At 45.0% G+C, this 20,727-nt stretch overlaps 2 protein-coding genes and 1 non-coding gene across 3 annotated transcripts; 2 read left to right on the top strand and 1 right to left on the bottom strand.

Moving 5' to 3' along the window:
- Positions 1-1,327: 1,327 nt before the first annotated feature.
- On the top strand, positions 1,328-5,176 carry RPL12 (ribosomal protein L12). Its single transcript, XM_065878754.1, has 7 exons — positions 1,328-1,451; positions 2,231-2,304; positions 3,309-3,407; positions 3,751-3,832; positions 4,440-4,526; positions 4,856-4,968; positions 5,137-5,176. Exons 1-7 carry the CDS (start codon positions 1,415-1,417, stop codon positions 5,140-5,142), a joined length of 498 nt encoding a protein of 165 aa, XP_065734826.1. The 5' UTR covers positions 1,328-1,414; the 3' UTR covers positions 5,143-5,176.
- LOC136125218 (small nucleolar RNA SNORA65) lies at positions 4,225-4,353 on the top strand. The gene has a single exon (XR_010655987.1). It is a non-coding gene; the product is annotated as a small nucleolar RNA SNORA65 (small nucleolar RNA).
- Positions 5,177-6,885: 1,709 nt separating the features above from the next.
- ZNF79 (zinc finger protein 79) lies at positions 6,886-19,622 on the bottom strand. Its single transcript, XM_065879429.1, has 5 exons — positions 19,434-19,622; positions 15,592-15,689; positions 13,271-13,397; positions 12,632-12,727; positions 6,886-8,194 (listed from the first exon to the last, which is right to left on the bottom strand). The coding sequence occupies exons 1-5, from the start codon at positions 19,447-19,449 to the stop codon at positions 7,023-7,025; spliced, it is 1,509 nt and encodes a 502-aa protein (XP_065735501.1). The 5' UTR covers positions 19,450-19,622; the 3' UTR covers positions 6,886-7,022.
- Positions 19,623-20,727: the final 1,105 nt, after the last annotated feature.

Raw genomic sequence — 20,727 nt, 5'->3', positions numbered from 1 at the left:
CTTGGTTCACCTCTCTGAGCCTCAGTCTCCTCATCTGTAAAGTGTGAGTAATAATGTTACCAACACTTGGTTCTATTTGGATCCAGTGATTTCCATATTTGCAAAGCCCATAGCACAGTACCTAGCACATGATGAGTGCCCAATAAATGTTAACCACATAGCACCACACATCTAACAAACATTTATTCAGGGTCTACTACAGCTGAAGGATCTAGGGAGAAAAGGGCCAGGGAGAAGATGCAGTTGAAGAAGACACACACCCATTCCTCAAGGGGAGGCGTAGAGATCACAGGTCCCTGCCTATGGAGGTGAAGGCTGTCTGGGGAGCTGGCCAAGCCTGCAGAGCTCGCTCAGGCTCCTCTTGTCACCCCACCTGTCTGCAGGGATGGGGAATGATCTAAAAACATCCCTCCCCATCTCTCCCTGATGACCAGCTCTTATCCGCCTGCTCCCCAATGACTAACTTTCCCTCACCTCCTCCCCAACGGCCACCTCTCCTCCATACCTCCTAGAAGATCAACTCTTCCCGACCTGCTCCCGGATGTCCACGCCTCATCCATCCCCTTCCCCGACGTCCAGCCCAGATAGGAAGAGCCACACCCTCCTCCCCTGGCTGGGGTGGGCAGTGCCCAACCTTGCTTTGCGGATACACAGGTCTCCGACGTTCGTTCCCTCTGGTGGACCTCAAGGCAGGCCGATCACTCGCAGGTCTTGGTCATGGACGCCGGGTGACAGACCACCCGGCACGGGCCCGGCGGAGCCACAGTCTGCTCTCCTTCAAACGCAGGAACTGGGGACCAAAACTCAGAATCTCCGAAAGTCATGCAGACCAGGATGACGAAGTCTGAGACCGAAGACCGCAGAATCTTAGAATTAAGAGTTGGACCGGATTTAGACTCTAATAAAATTGTTTTAATAGCTAAAATGCCCACATCACGAGGGAATTAGAAGGGGGTAGGGGATTGCCGTGGCCGTGGGGTCTGGGAACGCTGGTGCGGACCCGCAGGAGAGGGGCGGGGTTCTGGGATAGAGTGACAGAGACTATGGCGTGACCCTCAGGGAGAATGGGCAGCAACGGAGCCTGAGATCTCGGGAGCAGCGCTCTGTTGTCTGCCTACCCCGGGAGAACTGCCCCGAACCCCGCTTCAGAACGCCTAGCTGCAGCTCACCGCGGTGCCTCCTTCCTTCTCCAGCCTTCAGCCTTAGGTGCCTGCCCACAAGCAATATGGCACCAAGGGCGTCGCTGCAAGATGGGGCGGAGACGGCAGTTCTCGCGAGAGCCGCGCTTTCAGGACTTTAACCGGCGCAAGTGCCCCATCTTCCGGTCTTTCGGTTTTCGGTTCGGAGGAGGCTAAGGTGCAACTTTCTTCGGTCGTCCCGAATCCGGGTTCATCCGACACCAGCCGCCTCCACCATGCCGCCTAAGTTCGACCCCAACGAGATCAAAGTCGGTGCGTGCTTTAGATGTGGCCGGGGCTTCGGGATGGTGCATCCCTCCCCGCGTTCTGTCCGGCTTGCGGCCTCCGCCGCAATTGCCTTTCCCACGGCGGGATTTAGAGCCGCTGCCCCCTAGAGGCTGGCCCTCTGGTGCTGCGTTCGGGGCGCTGTGTGGTCCTGGTCGACCCGCTTTCTGGGCCTCAGCTTCCCCACGTGTAGTTGGGGGGGCAGGACCGAACGACCTGTGGCGGCTTTGCAGCCCCCACCCTTAGGGTAAGGTTTGTCTCCGGGCGCGTCCCCCTAGGCTGCGTTGGACGGCGTCCGGGGCTTCCTCCACGCCGGCGCGGTGTGGGCCTCTGCAGCGGTAGCCAAGCGGAAGGCCGCTGTCCCACGTGGCGCTTGGAGCGGTCCGCGCCCTGCGGGGAGGGGTGTCCTGCCTCGCTCCCCCCGAGGTTCTTGGGGCTGTGTGTTTTTTTTTTTTTGCCGTACGCGGGCCTCCCACTGTTGTGGCCTCTCTCGTTGCGGAGAACAGGCTCCAGACGCGCAGGCTCAGCAGCTATGATTCACGAGCCCAGCCGCTCTGCGGCATGTGGGATCTTCCCGGACCGGGGCACGAACCCATGTCCCCTGCATCGGCAGGCGGACTCTCAACCACTGCGCCACCAGGGAAGCCCTCTTGGGGCTGTTTTGAGAAGAGGCAGAAGGTGGTGTGGCCAGGCCCGGAAAGATGCGTTGGGAGGGCTGTGACTTGGGGGCTCCCCTTGCGGAGGCACTGATCCTTTCTTTCTCCCAGTGTACCTGAGGTGCACCGGTGGGGAAGTCGGTGCCACGTCTGCCCTGGCCCCCAAGATCGGCCCCCTGGGTCTGGTAAGTCATCCTTGTGGAGGGGCGCTTTTTGTATGCGGAGAGCAGAGTTCGACTCTGGCTTGTGCAAACACGATTGTGTCTGAGGTGCCCCTGACAGTGAGCGATTGCCATCCCCAGCTAGGCCTGAACTGGCACTAGCCATCACAGAAAGGTTGTAGGTAAAGATGGAACCTGGTACCCTGAACCTGTAACTTTCCAGTGCCTCTTAGCTGCTGCTCTTTGTGTCCCTGAGAGACGGGATAGAGGAGGTTTTTGAAGTCAAGAGTGGCTTAGTGACACCGCATTGCCTACTTGGCATATGCCTGCTGGGAAGATAAAATGGGGTGTCACATGAAGATCTTGGTGAATGTTACAGTAGCTTGTATAAACTCTGCTCTGAACCTACTGGTTAATATAATTAGCTTTACCTAGGATCAGACTTATTTACCTGCTTTTTCCTCCATTTTATACTCTTTACTGAACTTCCTTTTTCTTGAATATAATCAGGCCTTTATTCCTTGAGCAGTGGTCTCCTGTCGGAAAAGCTCTCCCACCATGGTTTTGCTTAAGCAGTGTCCTCATTACTCTTCCTTGTCCCTTAGCTCAGCCGGCACTCACTGGACATCTCTCCTGTTTAGGGAATTGTAAAGGGGCAAATGCCCAGACCTCATCCCCACAGATTGACTAGGGTTGGTCAGACACAAGGACCTGGTGTCTTTAAAGAGACCCCCGGTGATTCAGATATAAGAGAGTTGAAAATTACCACATAGGTCCTTAGGAGAGGGGAGGTAGATTAGGGCCCTTGTCCCATTGTGGCCTTGAACCTGCAGTTTACAGCCCTGGACCAACTAAACCTGCAGCCTCAGTTTTCCAGTTGAGTATGGTGATAGCCGTGCCTCGATTGGGCAGGCAGTTAAACGTGTTTCAAACAGCTTGCTTGTGCTGCCAAGTCAGGAGGACCAGGCAGATTTCCAGACTGCTTCCATGTGGGGCCTGGTGTGATCATATACCTTTTATTTCTGCAGTCTCCAAAAAAAGTTGGTGATGACATCGCCAAGGCAACCGGTGATTGGAAGGGTCTGAGGATTACAGTGAAACTGACCATTCAGAACCGACAGGCCCAGGTACTTGGTTTGAGGGAGGGCAGAGGTAGGGATTGCTGGGAGGAAGGTTTTTTGCTGACATGGTCACCTGCCACCAGTGGTGAGGTAAGAGCAATATTATCTGTGGGGAAGGCTTTTGAGAGCATGGGTCAGATATTAACTCTTCTCACTTTGAGACACTGGGTAAATCACTTACGTTTGCTGGGGTAGGACGTGTTTCAGGTTGTGAAAATTAACCTGAATGTACAGTAAATGTGGCATCTGGCCCCATGGATTCTGAGAGCCAAGGTGCGTGGTAGTATTAGTTGTTCTCATTGGAGGGTGGGGTAGGGTATGTTATTCCCATTGAGAATCTCTTCTGCAGATTGAGGTGGTACCTTCTGCCTCTGCCCTGATCATCAAAGCCCTCAAGGAACCGCCAAGAGACAGAAAGAAGCAGAAAAACAGTGAGTGGCTTTTTCCTTGGTAGTATGTGAGTGGTATTGTGTGCCCAGTGTTTGATACACAGCTGCACGTGCTCCCTTTAATGAAACCTAGGGATGGCACAGGTATTTGTTAAGCTGTTACAGAGCTAGGCACTGCCAAGAAGTGCCATGTGGCTCTCCCCAATCTCTGGTGTGGAACAGATCCCATTCAATACTTGCAGGAGGGACATGTTCAGGCAGGGTGAAGAAATTGAGAAAGATAACCAGTAATCAAGAAAGACCAGCTGCTTAGCTGGATGACAGCCCCTATGGACAGCTTTAATCAACCTCAGTCACTTCAGCATGTTTTTTCTCCTCTTCAAAACAGTCCCTTCCACTTAAGGTTAGCAAAGACTTGACTTTGTCCCTAGCCACCCGCCACTGCACCTGACCAGTTTTCTGTTGGCTGGTGCAATCCAGTGGTGAGCTGATACTAACCCCAGCTTAGGAAACAGTGTTGTTCTTCATGTGGATGACTCTGTGCCGAAAGCATGGGAACAGGTTAGAAATGGATGAGGGAGGACTGACTGGTCTGCTCTGCTCTGGCCTCAGGTGGTAAAAAGCTTTTGCTGTTTTTTATTTTCTGCAGTTAAGCACAGTGGAAACATCACTTTTGATGAGATTGTCAGCATTGCCCGACAGATGCGGCATCGATCTTTAGCTAGAGAACTCTCTGGTAAGAACAGAACAGTACGGGTCACCTTGTCACGCAAGATGTATTCACTTAGTGGCATTTTCCCACTTAGAGGGGACTTTATTCTGTAAGACCTGAAATTGGGGTGTGGTGTCTTTCTGGGTTTGAAAGAATCTGGGTATCATAGGACCTGTGGACATTTTTGCATTCAGAGCTTTTAAATATATGGAGCTATAAATTTTGGATTAGGGGAGCAGTGATGATTATTCCTGTATTCCATAAAAGTTTTCCCTCTCCTTGCCTGTATTTCCCCACTGGTATCTGAGGATTGTGAGGAAGGACAGGCCCTCTGATTCTACCTTTTCTTATAGGAACCATTAAAGAGATCTTGGGGACCGCCCAGTCTGTGGGCTGCAATGTTGATGGCCGCCACCCTCACGACATCATAGATGACATCAACAGTGGTGCAGTGGAATGTCCAGCTGTAAGTGACTTATGCATTGATTTGCTTAAAATTAGGGTGAAACCTGGAGGGGAAGCTAATGTATCCTTGGGGAAAAGGTGGAAAATTCTATAAGTGCTCAATAGTGGGGTTGGGAGATAAGGTTTTTTTGTCCTATTACTGAGAGGGTTTTTTTTTTCTTTTCCACAGAGTTAAGAACTGCAAAGAAAAATAAAGGGTTATTTGACAAGCAGTGGACTTTCTGATGTGGCCTCTTCCTTGGGGGAGCCTAGGCTTTGTGGTCAAATGGTGGTCATTGAGGCCAGGGTGACAGAATCTGGGGATGAAGCAGCAATCTGTGGACAACACATTTCTGTCCTGTATGGGACTAGCTCAGAAGATACCTAGAAAGGAAGTCTGCTTTTTGGAGACACATTCATGGAGCTCCTCAAGAAAAAGTTCTTGGTCAGAAAGAAAACTTGGGGAATTAAACATAATAAACACTCAGGGAAGGAGCTCTTCATCCCAAACCAGTTTAATCATTTGGTGGGTTCTGGGCCCAGGGCCCATGATTCAAGGCTTTGCTCTCCATTCCAGTGTACAGCTGTGGTTCAGAACCACTGATGGGACAACCAAAGAACCTGACCTTTATGAGTCCTCTTCTGTAGTTAATTAGCAGCTCCTAGACCTATCCTGGTTTGTTTTAAACCAGTCACAGGCTATTTTCTAATGAATGCTTTCACCTTTCCTAAGCCTCTCCCTTGTCTTTTTCTTAGTTCTGTTCCTTTTGAGTTTCTAGAGCTCGTCACTCAACTTTCACCTTATTTGATATGCAATGAATGAACCTCAAACACCTGGACACTGAGACAAAGCTACCTGAGCAGCCTGAAGTACCACCTGGAAGGGGGCTTCTGGGCACTAGCCTAAAGGGAGTTGGGAATGACGGCACCAAGAACTTCGTTTCCCTGCCATTAGCCACTTGGCTGTCCCATTTGGTCATGGTGGTTTAGGTGGTTTTTAATCACAGGTGCAAGCAGGGGTGGAAAACTGCTTTAGTGGAAAGGACTGCCTGAGATTGCTGGAGTGAGGAACATTCCAGGGCACGTGGCAAGTCATCAAGGAATCAAAGCTAGAGGCCTTGGGTGATGGCTGAGGGTATAACCAGCTTACCTTACAGTAGACCAGTAATGGGGAGTCTCAGATCGGGCTTACCTAACCAAAAACCAAGTAAGCTCACAGCAGTTTATAAGTGCTGAGATGAGATCTACACCAGTTGGGTGCAAGGGAGAAAGCAGGCCAACAGGCTAAAGAGCTTGATTTAAAAGATACTCAGCTGTCAGGAAGAGGGGAAAGTAAAAATGACTCGCCTGCCTCTGATCCAGGGAAAGCACGGCTGCCGTCACATTGCCCCAGGTTTGTTAGCCTTCCCTCCCTTAGGAACTCCGTTTAAAGGTATGTACCTTGCTGAGGGATTTCATTAGCTTCTTCCTGCACCCTCAACCTCACTGTCCTTCCTCGGTCTTTTCTTGACAGCAGTAACTAGAATAGAGCACTTGAGCAGCTCAGAAAGTGCAGGTTGTGTGCAGCTGTGTCTAGATTCAGCATCCCTCCCCCAGCCCCGTTCTAGTAACAGCTGGCTCTAGAATCTCCTTCCTCACTTGAATTCACTCCCCCAAATCTTAAACCTCAGTGGCCCCACTATGGGGAATACTTGTTCCCGCCTAATGTTCTTGATTCTCCTGTTGCAACAGCCCTCATTCAAGCAGAGACTGCGACGACCAGACCGCTGCCAAAATACCTGGCCTTTTAAGTAGGAATGAATTCTTTCACGCATTCTTTATAAATCAACGTTTCTGGAGTGCTTTTACCACTGAATTAAAGGTAAATCTTTAAAACAGTGTAATTGGGGTTGGGTTGTCTAAAAAGATGTTGAGAAAGAAGAGAGCACCCGAGACCTTCCAGAAGCAACATGTAAAATAGTGACTATTTATTAAAGGTGCTTTTGCACGTGGCTCTGAGCTAGACTTAAAGTCAGATATCCCCAGATGCCTTCAAATTACCTGTCAGGTCCCCATCCACTTTGGTTATGTTCCCAGTTACTCTCCAGCATGGAGTCTCTGATGTCTAATGAAAGCTGAACTACACCTGAAGGCCTTCCCACACTCACTACATTCATAAGGTTTCACACCAGTGTGAATTTTCTGATGCTGACTAAGGGATGAGCTCTGGTTAAATGCCTTTCCACACTCATTGCACTCATAGGGTTTTTCTCCTGTGTGAATTATATGATGTCGAATAAGGGCTGAGCTCTCACTGAAGAATTTCCCACATTCATTACATTTATAAGGCTTCTCCCCAGTGTGGGTCTTTTGGTGGATTATAAGGTTTGTGCTTTGGCTGAAGGCCTTCCCGCACTCACTGCACTTGTAGGGTTTCTCTCCAGTGTGAGTCCTCTGGTGGTTTGTGAGGTTTGCACTCTGGCTGAAGGCCTTCCCACATGCATTACATTTGTAGGGTTTCTCCCCTGTATGGATTCTCTGGTGCTGAATAAATGCTGCACAGTAGCTGAAGGCTTTCCCACATTCGCTGCACTTGTAGGGCTTCTCCCCTGTATGAGTCCGCTGGTGGTTTGTAAGATTTGCACTGTGGCGGAAGGCCTTCCCACAGTCACTGCATTCATAAGGCTTTTCTCCAGTGTGAATTCTCTGATGCTGAACAAGGGCTGAACAGTCACTGAAGGCTTTCTCACACTCACTACATTTGTAAGGCTTTTCTCCGGTATGAGTTCGCTGGTGTTTTGTAAGGTTTGCATTCTGGCTGAAGGCTCTTCCACATTCACTGCATTTATAAGGTTTCTCTCCGGTGTGAATCCTCTGGTGCTGAGTAAGAGATGAGCTCTGGCTGAAGGCCTTCCTGCATTCATTGCACTCATATGGCTTCTCCCCAGTGTGGCTCTTCTGGTGCTGAGAAAGGGAAGAACAGTAACTGAAGGCTTTGCCACATTCATTACATATGTACGGCTTCGCTCTGTGAGGTTTAATTATATCTGAATTCTTCCTGAAGCTCTCTGTGTGTGTTTCACATTTACGGGGTCTCACTTCTGTAGGAACTCTCTGCTGTGGAGAAAGAACTGGTCTCAGATTGAAGCTCTTCCCCAGTTCACTGTTCCTGTGATCTGACTCCCCAGAGGGCATCTCTACACTTGGGTCTTGGAATGATTCTTCAGAAATGTCTTGTTCAGGTGGTGATTCAGATACAATCTTCCAATCTGAAGAATATTTACAAAAGCAATTTAAAAGATTCTTTTGGTGGAAGAAAAGATACCGAAAGACAAAAGGCTGAAGGAGTCTGGCTGAGCTCTTATGTGGGACAGGTTCAATGCTTCCACCCGCTTCCACCCAGGATGTTTCTGTTATAACCACAATGATCAGAAAGCTTTTCAGAGACATGAGCACTCTTTGCTCCCTTTCCAAAACAGCAGAAGTTTATCCTGAACCTGTCTCAGATGCACTCCTCTCCTTTCTTTCTGACACTCCTCTCCTGTGCTTTTGCCAAGTACTGGGTTGTCTTAAGCTTCCTGGTGTGGTTTTGGGCAACCTGCTATTACCAGGTTTGAACAATTCACTTAAAAAAGCTGATGACTGATGCCAGCAGGGTGAATGTTTTCACCTATCATATCAGCAAGATTTCAAAAAAAAAAGGTTAATTCTAGAGTGTTAAGAGTGCAGCATTTGGGATATCTCACACACTGGTGCGGCTGCATAAATGGACAGGCTTTTTGGAGAGTAATCTGGCTGCATGTGTGAAGAGTCCTTAAAATGCTGACACAGAATTCCACTTCACCTGCATTAACATCAGTCGTCAACACTGCATCATTTGTCAAATGAAAAGCAAATACCTAAATGTTTAATAACGACGAATGACTATAGTATAGCCAATCAAGGGACACTGTTCAGCAGTTATGTCATGTTTGAAATTGTACATTATAATTCCTTTTGTAGAAAGGTATTTATTGAAAAAACATTGGCAAGTTATACAATGTGAAGATAAGCTGTGTTGTCTTTGGCTTGTGGGATTAGGCAGGGGTAGTTTTTATTTTCTTCAATGCTTATCTGTATTTTCTAATGTTCTCCAGTGACTATTATTTTTATAATAAAAGTTATAAAAACCTTGCTTTCAAGGACTAAGCAGTGATAAAAATAAACAACATGCTGTTAGGTGAAAGAAAAAATATGTAAAATTACATACTGTTACCTTAATTTTAGAAAATGCTGCTTTTTGTAATACAAAGATTGAAGGTAATACCTCTGTGTGGTGGGATGACAGGAGATCTTGATTTTCTTTTTTCTTTTCTAAACTTCAAATGAACTTATTTTTATTAGAAAAAAAGTTATTTTTAAAAGAATAACATTGCTTTTATAATATGGATGGGGGTGGGTGGTATTTTTAAAAAGAGTTACTGATTCTTAATCCCCTTTGGGACCTCATTCATTTTAAGAGAAAACCTTAAAGTGTGAATTAATGTATAATATTTGCAAAGTATTAAAACTAAGTGAACCCAATGGTCCCAGACATCTCTCTCTGTCTCCTTCATAGAGGCTTATAGCTAAGGGAGTGAAGTTTTAGGGAAGTCTATGGAGCTTCTTTTCACAAGGGTCAATTTTCCTGAAAAGATTCTTCCTGTTTCTACCTTATTTAGGAAAACAGCAGGTTAGTTTTAGGTATGCTTTATTTGAATTTCTATACAGAATCTTGACCTCTGCAGACTGCCTGGGTTCAAATCTGGGTTCAACCTCTTACTAGCTGTGTGACTCTGGGCAAATTACTATGCCTTGGATTTATTATTTGTGAATGTAGCTCTCTTCCAGAATTATTAAGAGGACTAAATGAGCTAAAACACAAAGGACCCAGAATGATACCTGAGGAATAGCAAGTGTTATATGAGTGCTTGTTATTATCTTGGACCTTTTCCTTGTAAATCATATTAACTGGTTTCCCATTAAGTTGCACATGCATTCAAAGCCCCAGTCTACTAAGAGCACCGAAGTCCCTGTTTCGGGTTGAGGGTATCTCTATGTTACTTGGTATTTGGTCTTACAGCTCTCAAAAACTGACCATCTATCTGAGTAAAAGATGGAAAGAAGAAGAAAAGCGACAACAGAAGAAGCAGTGGGAGAAAAAAGCAATTAAGAAGACTATGCGGGGAATTCCCTGGTGGTCCAGCGGTTAGGACTCTACGCTTCCACTACAGGGGGCATGGGTGCTGGCTCCTGTATAAGACGGTCTAATTATGTTCGAAACTGAATATACCCAAAACAGAACCGCTGATTTTCCCTTTCAAGCCAGTGTCTTTGTCAGTCTTCCCATTTACCCAACTGCTCAGGCCAGGGTCATCCTTAATGTCTCTTTCCCTCACATCCAGTCCACTAGCAAGTCGTGTTGGCTTTAACACCCAAGTATGTCCTGAATCCTCCTCCTCAGCCGCCACCATCCTCTCACTGGAATGTCCTAACTGATCTCCCTGCTTCTAGTCTTGAACACTGAAAGGCTAGTCTCCACACATATTATCTTTTCAAACACAAATATCCCTTCCCTGCTCAAAACCCTCAATGGCTTCCTATCTTCCTATTTGAATAAAACCTGAACGCCTCCCATGGCCTCTAAGCCTTACATGATCTGACCCCTGCCCAGCACCTTCCCTCTTGTTTACTGAGTCCTAGGCTCTTCTCATCCTAACACAAGTCTAACTTATTCCCAACTCAAAGCCTCAACACGTGGTGTGGCCCAGAATGTTCCTCCTCCGGATACTTACACGGCTGGCTCATTCTTTTCCTTCATATCTCAGCTCCAGTGTCACCTCCTCAAAGTGGTCTTCCCTGTCCATCCGATCTAGGAGAGTCCCCACCCCACCCGTATTCCCCTTTCTTACAGTACTCATCACCATCCAATATTGTATCGGTTATTTTGTTTACTTGCTTTATCTACGTTCCTCACTAGGATGTAAGCAGGGCCTGCATCTTGTTCTCTGTTGCACCTCCAGTAGCTAAAACAACGCCAGGCATGTACCACGCAGTGAGGCAAAGGCAGGTCGAAGACCTGGGTCTGTCACGGTGGGAGGGGTGGGATGGAATAATAACTCTGAAACCAGCCCAGGAGGCACAGCGATGCCCAGGATGCTCGGTGGGTCTCAGAGCAGAGGTGCGACATCACAGGAGCAGTGTTTTAGTTACTCTAATAGCCAGATTTAAAACTCTCCTCCAGCTACTTCACTATTACAGAATTAATACCACCCTACATTGTCGACAACTTTTTTTCAAATAAGTGTGTCAAAGAGTGAGACAGGTTTTGTTATCTACATTTTTTCAGATATAGAAACAGACGACCACAATTTAGTGGTTTACTCTGAATCCATGTAGTTAATATGTAGCAAGCCAGGACTTGGATGCGTCTTTCATGGGTCCACATCCGAAGCTGCTTCCACACTAATACTCTACACTAATACCTCAGGGCACAGATCCTTTGTGGTAACACCTTTTCCCAACTTCTGTTTCTAGTGACATGGTGATTTGAATCTTTTTCAGTAACCTTTATAGGATCCTGAACCCCTCTAAGACTGTGATGAAATCTTTTCCCAGAAAGATGCAGTTATTGCCACAGAACACTCTATTCAATTCCCAAAGTTCCACACAGGGTTCTCTGGATTCAGGTTAAAGGTCCTGCATAACAAGTACGCTGTGCTGGGAAGCAGGGGGTTTGGGAGAAGGAAGCAGCAGGCAGTGAGGTGCCCGGTAAAGGGGAGTATTTCAGCAAGTGTGAGTGGTGCCCAGAGTTACAATGGCTGAGGTGACATGTGATAGGCTGCTTAGAAAGAGGATAAAATGTGAAGAGAGTTCAGATGAACCGTGCACAAAGTAAGCCAGAGGCTTTGTTTTCATTGTCCTACAGCGACCATAAAAGATATAAAGCATTAGACTGCATTTTTAGAAAAATTAAAAATTTTGTCGCTTTAAAGTTGTTAAGTTCATTGTACCTCTGATGCTTTAAGTTTCGAAATATCAGAAGTGGCTGGAACCACAGGCCCTGCCAGAGGCCAGACATTTGCAAGGGCTGAAATATGAAGGTGGGGTGGAGTGAGCAGCCTTAGATGAGCAGCAAGAGATAAAGGCAGAGACTATGGCTTCTCTTGCTCGCTTTCCCTAAGTTTCTTAGTATCAGAACATTCCAGCATGGCCATGAAGGAGAGAAAGGGTGTGGGTGCACAATCCAATAAAGGGTTAGTCAGAGAGGGGAGAAGCAGTAGGTGTCACAGCTGAAGCATGGCTAAAGGTGGGTACTTGAGATCCTCAGTGAGGTGAACCCGAAGCAGGGAATGTGCTAGGCCAGCAAAGATGACTCTCATTTCCCAGAGGCCAGCAATACCACCAGTGCTCCCAAAGGCCTCCCAGCCTGGGAGACTGAGTAGACAGCGTGGAATAGAGGGCTTTGGAGTCTGACTGTTGTTGCTTCAAACCCCAGCCTCGCCGCTTTCTAGCTGTGAGGCTCTGAACCAGTGAGTTAGCCTTTCTCAGCTTTATTTTCCTCATCTATAAAACAGGGATAATAATATCTACCTCACCAGTTGTTAAAATACTCAAATGCACTAACGCATGTTTCAAAGGGGCTTTTGCTCCCGAGACTATGACCGGCTTAGTGCTTGCTCACATACCTGGACAGGTACTCCTTAGGCCTTCTCTCTCTAGCATCCATGAACCTTCCCTTTGTTCCAACTGGGAGTTCATACCAGGCTGGGAGACTGGAAGTCCTATTTAAGGGGGAAAAAAGTGGGGTTTAGAGATCGGTACTAAGTATCAATAGCCTCCCAGAACTGAGGGGAGTGGAAACAGGTCATTCATTTCATTCATTCAACAAATATTTATTGAGCACTGACTTGGTACCAGGCACTAGGGGACACAGCAGTAAATAAGATAGATACGGTGCTAAGGTCTTAGTAGAGCATTTCTGAAAAGAGCTAAAGTAACAGACTCAAGGAGGGGTCAAGCCAGGGAGCTAAGCAAGCCCATAAAGCCAGATACTTAAGAAGTCGGGAACTTAGTGACTATGGAGGAACTGGCCTGAAGGCTACCCCACCCTTCCTGGCAAATAAGAAAACGGGGAGGTGCAGCCTCGGGGGGAACAAAATGAAACTGCCTACTTCCCAAACCAGAATGCAGAGATCTTTCACTAGGGAATGAGGAGGAATAAACACTATCCCTCCCATGCAGCAGAGCCACTCAGGATCACTCGACGCTGGAAGTAAAACATTTTCAGAACTGAACAAATTCTGCATTTTAAATGGTTTCCTTACCCAGTAGGACCAGGTTTCTGGACTTTTCTGGCATCCCTTTCTTGAACCTGTCCCTCGGAGTAGGGGCCAACTGCCTCCATCCCTTCTGGGTAAAAGCTACAGTCACACTGTTGAAAGGTGTGGATCCCTGAAACAACAAGCATATTCCTTCTTGCCCAGTGGCCTTAGAATGTGAGGGGGTGGGGAGGTTGGCAGCTTTGGGTGTGTTGGTTAGCAGGCCTACAAAGGGTCTTTGAAAAGACTCAGGGTAGTTCCAGAAAAGCGTTTATTGATCACTTCTTATGTGCCTAACACTATATTGGATATTGATGCACAAAAATAAATAAAATACAGTCTCTCTTGTCTTCACATGTTCTATAACTCTAGTAGGCTTTATACATAAATAGAAGAAACTATGTATATATATGAGCAGTAATTGGGCAGAACTAACAGGTGCTTGGGAATTAAAAGCGCCAATATAGAAAAAACAAAATTAGAATGTGTGAGTTTATGCAACAAGGAATCAGCTGCAAATTAGCAAAGAAATGTGAATGATTAATGTTTTCAGAACATTTAATAAATATTCCTGCTTACTCAGACATCACACAGTACAGCAGGAGAGCCAGCACGTATGCAACCACCTGTAATAATGTATCAAAGAGATGGACAGATTAGTTGCTAGGATAACAGAAGAGGAATCATAGGTGGAGGGCAACCTGGCCTTCAAGGAGCAGGTTCCTCAGATGGAGAAAGAGAAGGATGTCCAAGGCAACGGAAGCATCAGGAGCAAAGGCACGGAGGCAAGGGGGTCTTGGCCTGTTTTCAGCTTAGGAAATGGTACCTCCAGTCACCTAGTTGGCCATGTCAGACAACTGGGTGCTATCTTCCCCTTTCTTGCAGCTCCCCACATGTCAACTGCATATTCATTCTTCCTCCTCAATATCATGAGAATTCATGCATTTCTCTCCATGCCCCTGCCACTGCCTTGCTTTAAGCCACCATCGTTTCCCAATTCATAACTAGTTTCCTGATTTCTAATTTTACCTGTCCTTCCAATACATCCTTCACACTGAGAAATGCACTAAACAGGACAAAGAGGGTCATTTTAAAAAACGATGGAATATTTAAAACATTTGGGTCATTTTATAATAATCAAGAGAGTAAAATCCATTATGAAGATATAAGGGTCATGAACCAAATAACAAATATATAATTCATAAAGAAAAAACTGTAGGAAGTACAAGGAGAAATTTAAAATATAGCTACAAGAAATGTTAAACAACTTAGTTGTTAACAGAGTTAATACAAAATAAACCAAAAAATAAAGGTATGGAAGAAATGAGTAATTTAATAAGGTTGAGCCATAAATCCTACAGCTGCAATCACACTATACCTGGATGTTTTGTGTGGAGAAGAGACACAAACTTTGCCTGCATGGAGCACAGCCCAGCTAAATGTGCAGACAAGAAACCAAAGTCACAATTTTGGCATATCTAAAAAAATAAAGACCCACCACCAAAAATATTCAATATATATGAACAAAACAGGAAGAAAATGAATTAGGGGATTCAACTCAAGAGATTTTGAAAAGTGAATTTTAAAATAAATCTAAGGAAAGCAGAAGCAAAAAAAACTAACAGAAAATTTTGTTAATAAAGAGTAGAACTGGGCTTCCCTGGTGGTGCAGTGGTTGAGAGTCCGCCTGCCGATGCAGGGGACACGGGTTCGTGCCCCGGTCTGGGAAGATCCCACATACCGCGGAGCGGCTGGGCCCGTGAGCCATGGCTGCTGAGCCTGCGCGTCCAGAGCCTGTGCTCCGCAACGGGAGAGGCCATGACAGTGAGAGGCCCGCGTACCACAAAAAAAAAAAAAAAAAGAGTAGAACTGATGAGGAAATCCAAGAGCAGGCATTCTAAAAATGAAAACAGACCAATTCCTAGTCTAGTCAAGAAAAAGAAAGGGAGAAGACAGTTCTTACTCTCATAGAAGGACTATGAAATGGAATTTATTAGAAATAATTCTGTAGAATACTCTTAATGAAATTGGGGAAATATTAATCAAATTCTACTAAGTGTAAATAAAAAGAAGGTTACAAATCAGGACAAACCCATTTGGGGAAAACAGAAAAAAAAGAATATGACTAAAAGGACACAAATCAAAATGTTAAGTGTTATTTCTTTGTAGGATTAAATGTAATTTTGGGGGGGTATGCTGTCTACACTTTTCAGGTTTTCTACAAAGAACATGAATTCCTTTTGTAATTAAAAACCAAAAACACCCTTAATATTAAAAAAAAAAAAAAAAAAAAAGAGGCTGCCTTTCAGAATAAATTTCCAACTTACTTGGGGCCCAGCTGTGAGGAGACCACCTGCCATTCCTTCCTGTTCTGTGCCTTCTGTGCCTTCCTCTTGGGGAAGGGCAGGATCTGGAGAAGGTGGCTCTGGAGGAAGAGAAAGAAAGCAATGAGGCATAAAATTTACATCTCACCAAGCTAGAAAGTCTCAAATTTTCACTCTGAAGAGAGTGTTCAAATGACATTATAGGTCTCAGGGCTCACTGAGGCTGAATTTGCAGACCTGCAATGGGACAGAAATTTTCCAATTTCCCTTCCTACCTCATAAGTTCCATCAATTGACTCAAACATAGGGAGGCATTAGAGTGTAACAGACTCTCAAGTATTCCAGATCTACCACTTACCAGCAGTGTACAAATCATGTAACCTCTCTAAGTCTCATTTTTCTCATCTGTAAAATAAGGATAATATCCCGTGTAAAGTTGCTGTGAAGATTTAAATGCAGACAAAGCAGTTGACACAATGCTTAGCATGTAAATATACAGCTTACAACTATTACCAATTAAGTTCCTTGGAGAAAGTGGCTCTGCAAATTTAAGACATTTGCTTAAACAAGAAAAGAGGTAATGACCAAGTGGGATTCATCCCAGGAATGCAAGGTTGGTTCAACAAATGAAAATCAATCTGTATAACACACTATATTAATACAAAGCGGAAAAAAAACCCCATATGATCATCTCAGTGAACACCAAGAAGGCCATTTTACAGAATCTGACACCTTTCATGATAAAACACATCCAATAAACTAGGAACAGAAGGGAACTTCCTCAACTTGATAAGAGGCATTTACAAAAAACCAGAGCTAAAGACTGATGCTTTTCCCCTAAGATCAGGAACAAGACAAGGATGTCTGCTCTTGCCACTTCTAACCAGTATTATACTGGAAGTTCTAGCCAGAGCAATTAGGCAAAAACAAGCAAACAAGCAAACCAAAGGCATACAGATTGGAAAGGAAGAATTTAAGCTACCTGTATTTGTGAATGGCATGATTTTGTATACAGAAAATCCTAAGGAATCCACAGAAAACTATCACAGCTAAACAAGTTCAGCAAGGTTGCAAGATACAACATGAATATACAATAAAAAAACGACTCAATTAAAAATGGGCAAAGGATTGAATAAACAGTTCTCCAACTGTATCTCTATACACTAGTAATGAACAATCCAAAAATGAAATTTTAAATTCCATTTACAAGAGCATTAAAAGAACAAAACACCTAGGAATAAACTGAACAAAAGAAGTGCAAGAGTTTGATTACTGATGTTATGAGCAAAAAAGTATAAATAACATAGGTAGGATACTTATTTTGGTATGGATTAATTTACTTTACTGTCTTAGCCATATCTACCTCTAATCTCTTGTCACTAGTATTCTTCTTAAAGTTGTTTTTTCAAAATGTTATTTTTTAATTTTTAAAATTAAATTTCACACATCATCCTCAACACTGCATTTTATATGTAATAGATTTAAAACTGTTGACACCTCTAGTTGACCTTTCTCTGTAGACCATAAAGTCTTTAACTGAGAAAATCATTCCCTACAGACACTGAGGTATCTGTTAAGCTGAGAGCAATTTCTCATAAATGGATGTTATTCTCAATCCTAATTCTTTGTTTTTTTAATGTGTAAATATTTCAGAACAAATAGTTTTATGGATACTGTTACTTTTGCTTCCATTTGGATACTTTTCTTTAATAAAAAATCATCAAATCTCAAAAAAAAAAAAAGTGAAAGACATTACATTGAAAATTACCAAACATTGTTCAAGGAAATTACAGAAGATCTAAACTTTCTACAAAGCAACAGTAATTAAAATAGTGTGGAACTGATATAAGGATAGACATATAGATCAATGGAGAAGAACTGAGAGTCCAGAAATAAATCCATACATTTATGGACAACTGATTTTCATCAAGAGTGCCAAGAAATTAAATTTCTTTTCAAAAAAATAGAGATGGGACAACTGGATATCTACATGCAAAAGAATGAAGCTGGACTCCTACCTCACACCATATATAAAAACCCAAAATGGATCAAAGACCTAAATGTAAAAGCTAAAACTTCTAGAAGAAAATACATATATAAATCTTTATGACCTCTGATTAGGCAATGGGTTTCTTAGACATGATACCAAAAGCACATGCAACAAAAGAAAAGCTGAACTGGATTTCATAAAAATTAAAAACTCTGTGCTTTAAAGGACACTGTCAAGAAAGTGAAAAGATCTGCAAATCATATATCTTCTAAGGGTCTAGTATCCAAAATATAAAAAGAATTCTTTATATTAAAAACTCAACAAAGAAAGACAAATAACCCAACTTAAAAATGGGCAATGGATTTGAATAGGTATTTCTCTAAGTAAGATACAAACAGCTATTAAGTATATGAAAAGATGCTCAACATCATCAGTCATTGGAGAAATGCATATCAAACCATTATGAGATATCACTTCACACCAAGATGGCTAAAATTAAAAAGATGGAAGAAAAACAAGTGTTGATGAGTATGTAGAGAAACTGAAATCCTCATACATTACTACTGGGAATGTAAAATGGTGCAGCCACTGTGGAAAACAAGTCTGGCAGTTCCTGAGAAAGTTAAACAGAGTTACCAAAGTTACTAGAGTTATACAATAATTCCTCCCCTAAGTATATATAAACCCTAGAAAAATGAAAACACATCCACACAAAAACTTGTGCATGCATGTTTATGGGATTATTCACAATAGCCCAAACTGGAAACCACCCAAATGTCCAACAACTGAGGAAGAGGTAAATGTAACATGGTATAATCCATGTAATGGAATATTATTCAGCCATAAAACGTAGATTCCTTCATGTTACAACATGGATGAACCTTGAAACGTTATGCTAAGTGAAAGAAGCCAGACGCATATATTGTATGATTCTATTTTCATGAAATGTCCAGAATAGGCAAATTCATGAGGACAGAAAGTATTGAATAGATTAATGGTTGCCAGGAACTAGGAGGAAGGGAAAATGTGGAGTAATACCAGTTTCTTTCTGGGGTGATGAAAATGTTCTGGAATTAAATAATGGTGATGGACTTCCCCGGTGGTCGAGTGGTTAAGACCCGTGCAGGGGGCATGGGTTGGATCCCTGGTTGGGGAACTAAGATCCTGCATGCCGCAGCCAAAAAAAAAAAAGGTGATGGTTGCATAACTTTGTGAATATACTAAAAGCTACTGAATTGTACACTTTAAAAGTGAATGCATGTAAATGATATCTCAGTTTAAAAAGGTGCTTTCAAAAGCGTCGTTTTAGTTGATGCTTTACAGTTCTTAGAGGTGAACGAGGTAGTTAACGTTATTTTACCTTTTCCTCCATGAAGAAACACAGGCTAAGAAAGCTGGCTGGTACCCCAGAGCTTAAACAGGAATCCTAGCCTTCTGATTCTAAATCTCCAGTATTCTCCACGATTTCACAATCCAACTGGGTTGAACCCATCCTCAATATGAGGTGAAGCCAACGGGCTCCCATTCCGAACATCTCTGATGCTTCAAGAGGGCTGGAAGATCAGAAGCAATAGGGGAGGCCCTGAGTAAGTCCCATTTTCCTTCCCAAGGCCCATTTCTCTCTACTTTCTAATGCCATGGGTCCATCAACAGATCGGAGTAAGGGACAGGACACTCAGAAATGATCCAGGGCTGAGCTCCTCAAACTTTTCTGACCCCGGAATTCTTTATTCCACAAAAAGGATCGTCCCCCAACCACTTGTGGAAAGGATGACCGCCGAATTCTGATCTGGGTCACACAGCACTGTTAGCGGACAAGCTAGAAGCCACAAACCGCTCCACCACTCCGTCTCACCTCCTTCCTCCAGCATTTGGGTCCCGCCTCGCGCCACCGCCTCCCAGCAGTTTTCTGAGCGTCAGCGTCGCTTCACTGCAGCGCCAGCCCCGCTCTGGGCTCTTCTCTCAGGCCTGTCCCCTTAAAGGCCGGGTCTGAGCCTGCGGTGCTGAGCCCGGTCCGGCCTGTCCAGCCGGGTCTTTCACTGTCTCCCCAGCCACAGCCAGGCCTCGGCTGGGGAGCCCGTGGTGCACCTGCCTCGGTCTCAGGCAGAACACCACGTGAAAAAGCCGCTGTCAGCTACGCGAGAAAGCTCCCGGCTCCCGCCACCAAGCGTGAGCTCAGAAACTGCGGCCGCAGACCCGCCTCTCGCTCCAAAAGGGACGGCGCCTGAATAGCGCCACTTCCGGTCATGCGCACATGCCTCCCTGCCCCACCGGACTCCATTTCCCAGAAATCTCCGGGCTCGTTACTGGCCAAAGCCTTTTCTTGTCTCTCGGTGCCGGGTTGTGACCGGCACACCCTCGTGGACCGTATTTCCTAGCGAGGCTTCCGCCTGTTCTTGCTTCCAGAATCTATTTCCCATCACGCTTTGTTGCACATGCCTTTCAGGTCCACTGAATACAATGACTGGGGGCCTCTTGGACAGGAAGAGACTTGGCCGCGAAGGCTCACGGGAGCAGTGCTTTTAGCGCAGGCGCAGATCTGCACTAGGGCTAGGCGCCTGGTTTCTGTTCAGGGATTTGACGTGCCCGGGGCCCGGCTCCACGGGGTCCTCTCCCTCGTCAGTCAGCTCAGGGCCCAACCCCAGCCACCTTCACGGTCCTCTTGCGCCCTTCTGATAGTTTGGGAGGGGTAAAGGAAGTGAGGGCCCCTCAGTGTGAACGGGGCAGCCGCAGGTTGGCCTGGAACGGTCAAAGTATAAAAGTTTATCAGCAGGAAGACGTCTTCAGTAATCTCAGGGCCAGAAGCACACTTTAACAGTGTTCAGTTAGAAGTGTTGGGAGAGGAGATTCCTGAATATTCTGTCCTTGGGGGCTTCCGTGCTGCCCCAGGGGATATTTCATTGGGCTTCCTCAGAGCGTTGATGGAATTTCCCCACAAGCCTGTTGATCTTCACTAATCAAGCAATTTTCTGATGAGCAATTTACTTTCAGAGGCATTTTGACGTTAAGGAGATGAGAATGTGTTACCTGGGAAGCAGAAATGAGTTTGGGGGTCCTAAGCCTCTTTTCATTTTGTACTGTCTCTCTCTCTTTCAATCATAGCTGGTAGTGTTTTTCCCCAATATGATTCTACATTTGTGGGTCTTCTA

The sequence above is a fragment of the Phocoena phocoena genome, chromosome 6 (genome assembly GCF_963924675.1).
Source record: "Phocoena phocoena chromosome 6, mPhoPho1.1, whole genome shotgun sequence".
In the NCBI taxonomy this organism is placed as follows: Eukaryota; Metazoa; Chordata; class Mammalia; order Artiodactyla; family Phocoenidae; genus Phocoena; species Phocoena phocoena.
The sequence above is the reverse complement of the archived record's forward strand: the minus strand, read 5'-3'. Positions and strand labels throughout refer to the sequence as shown.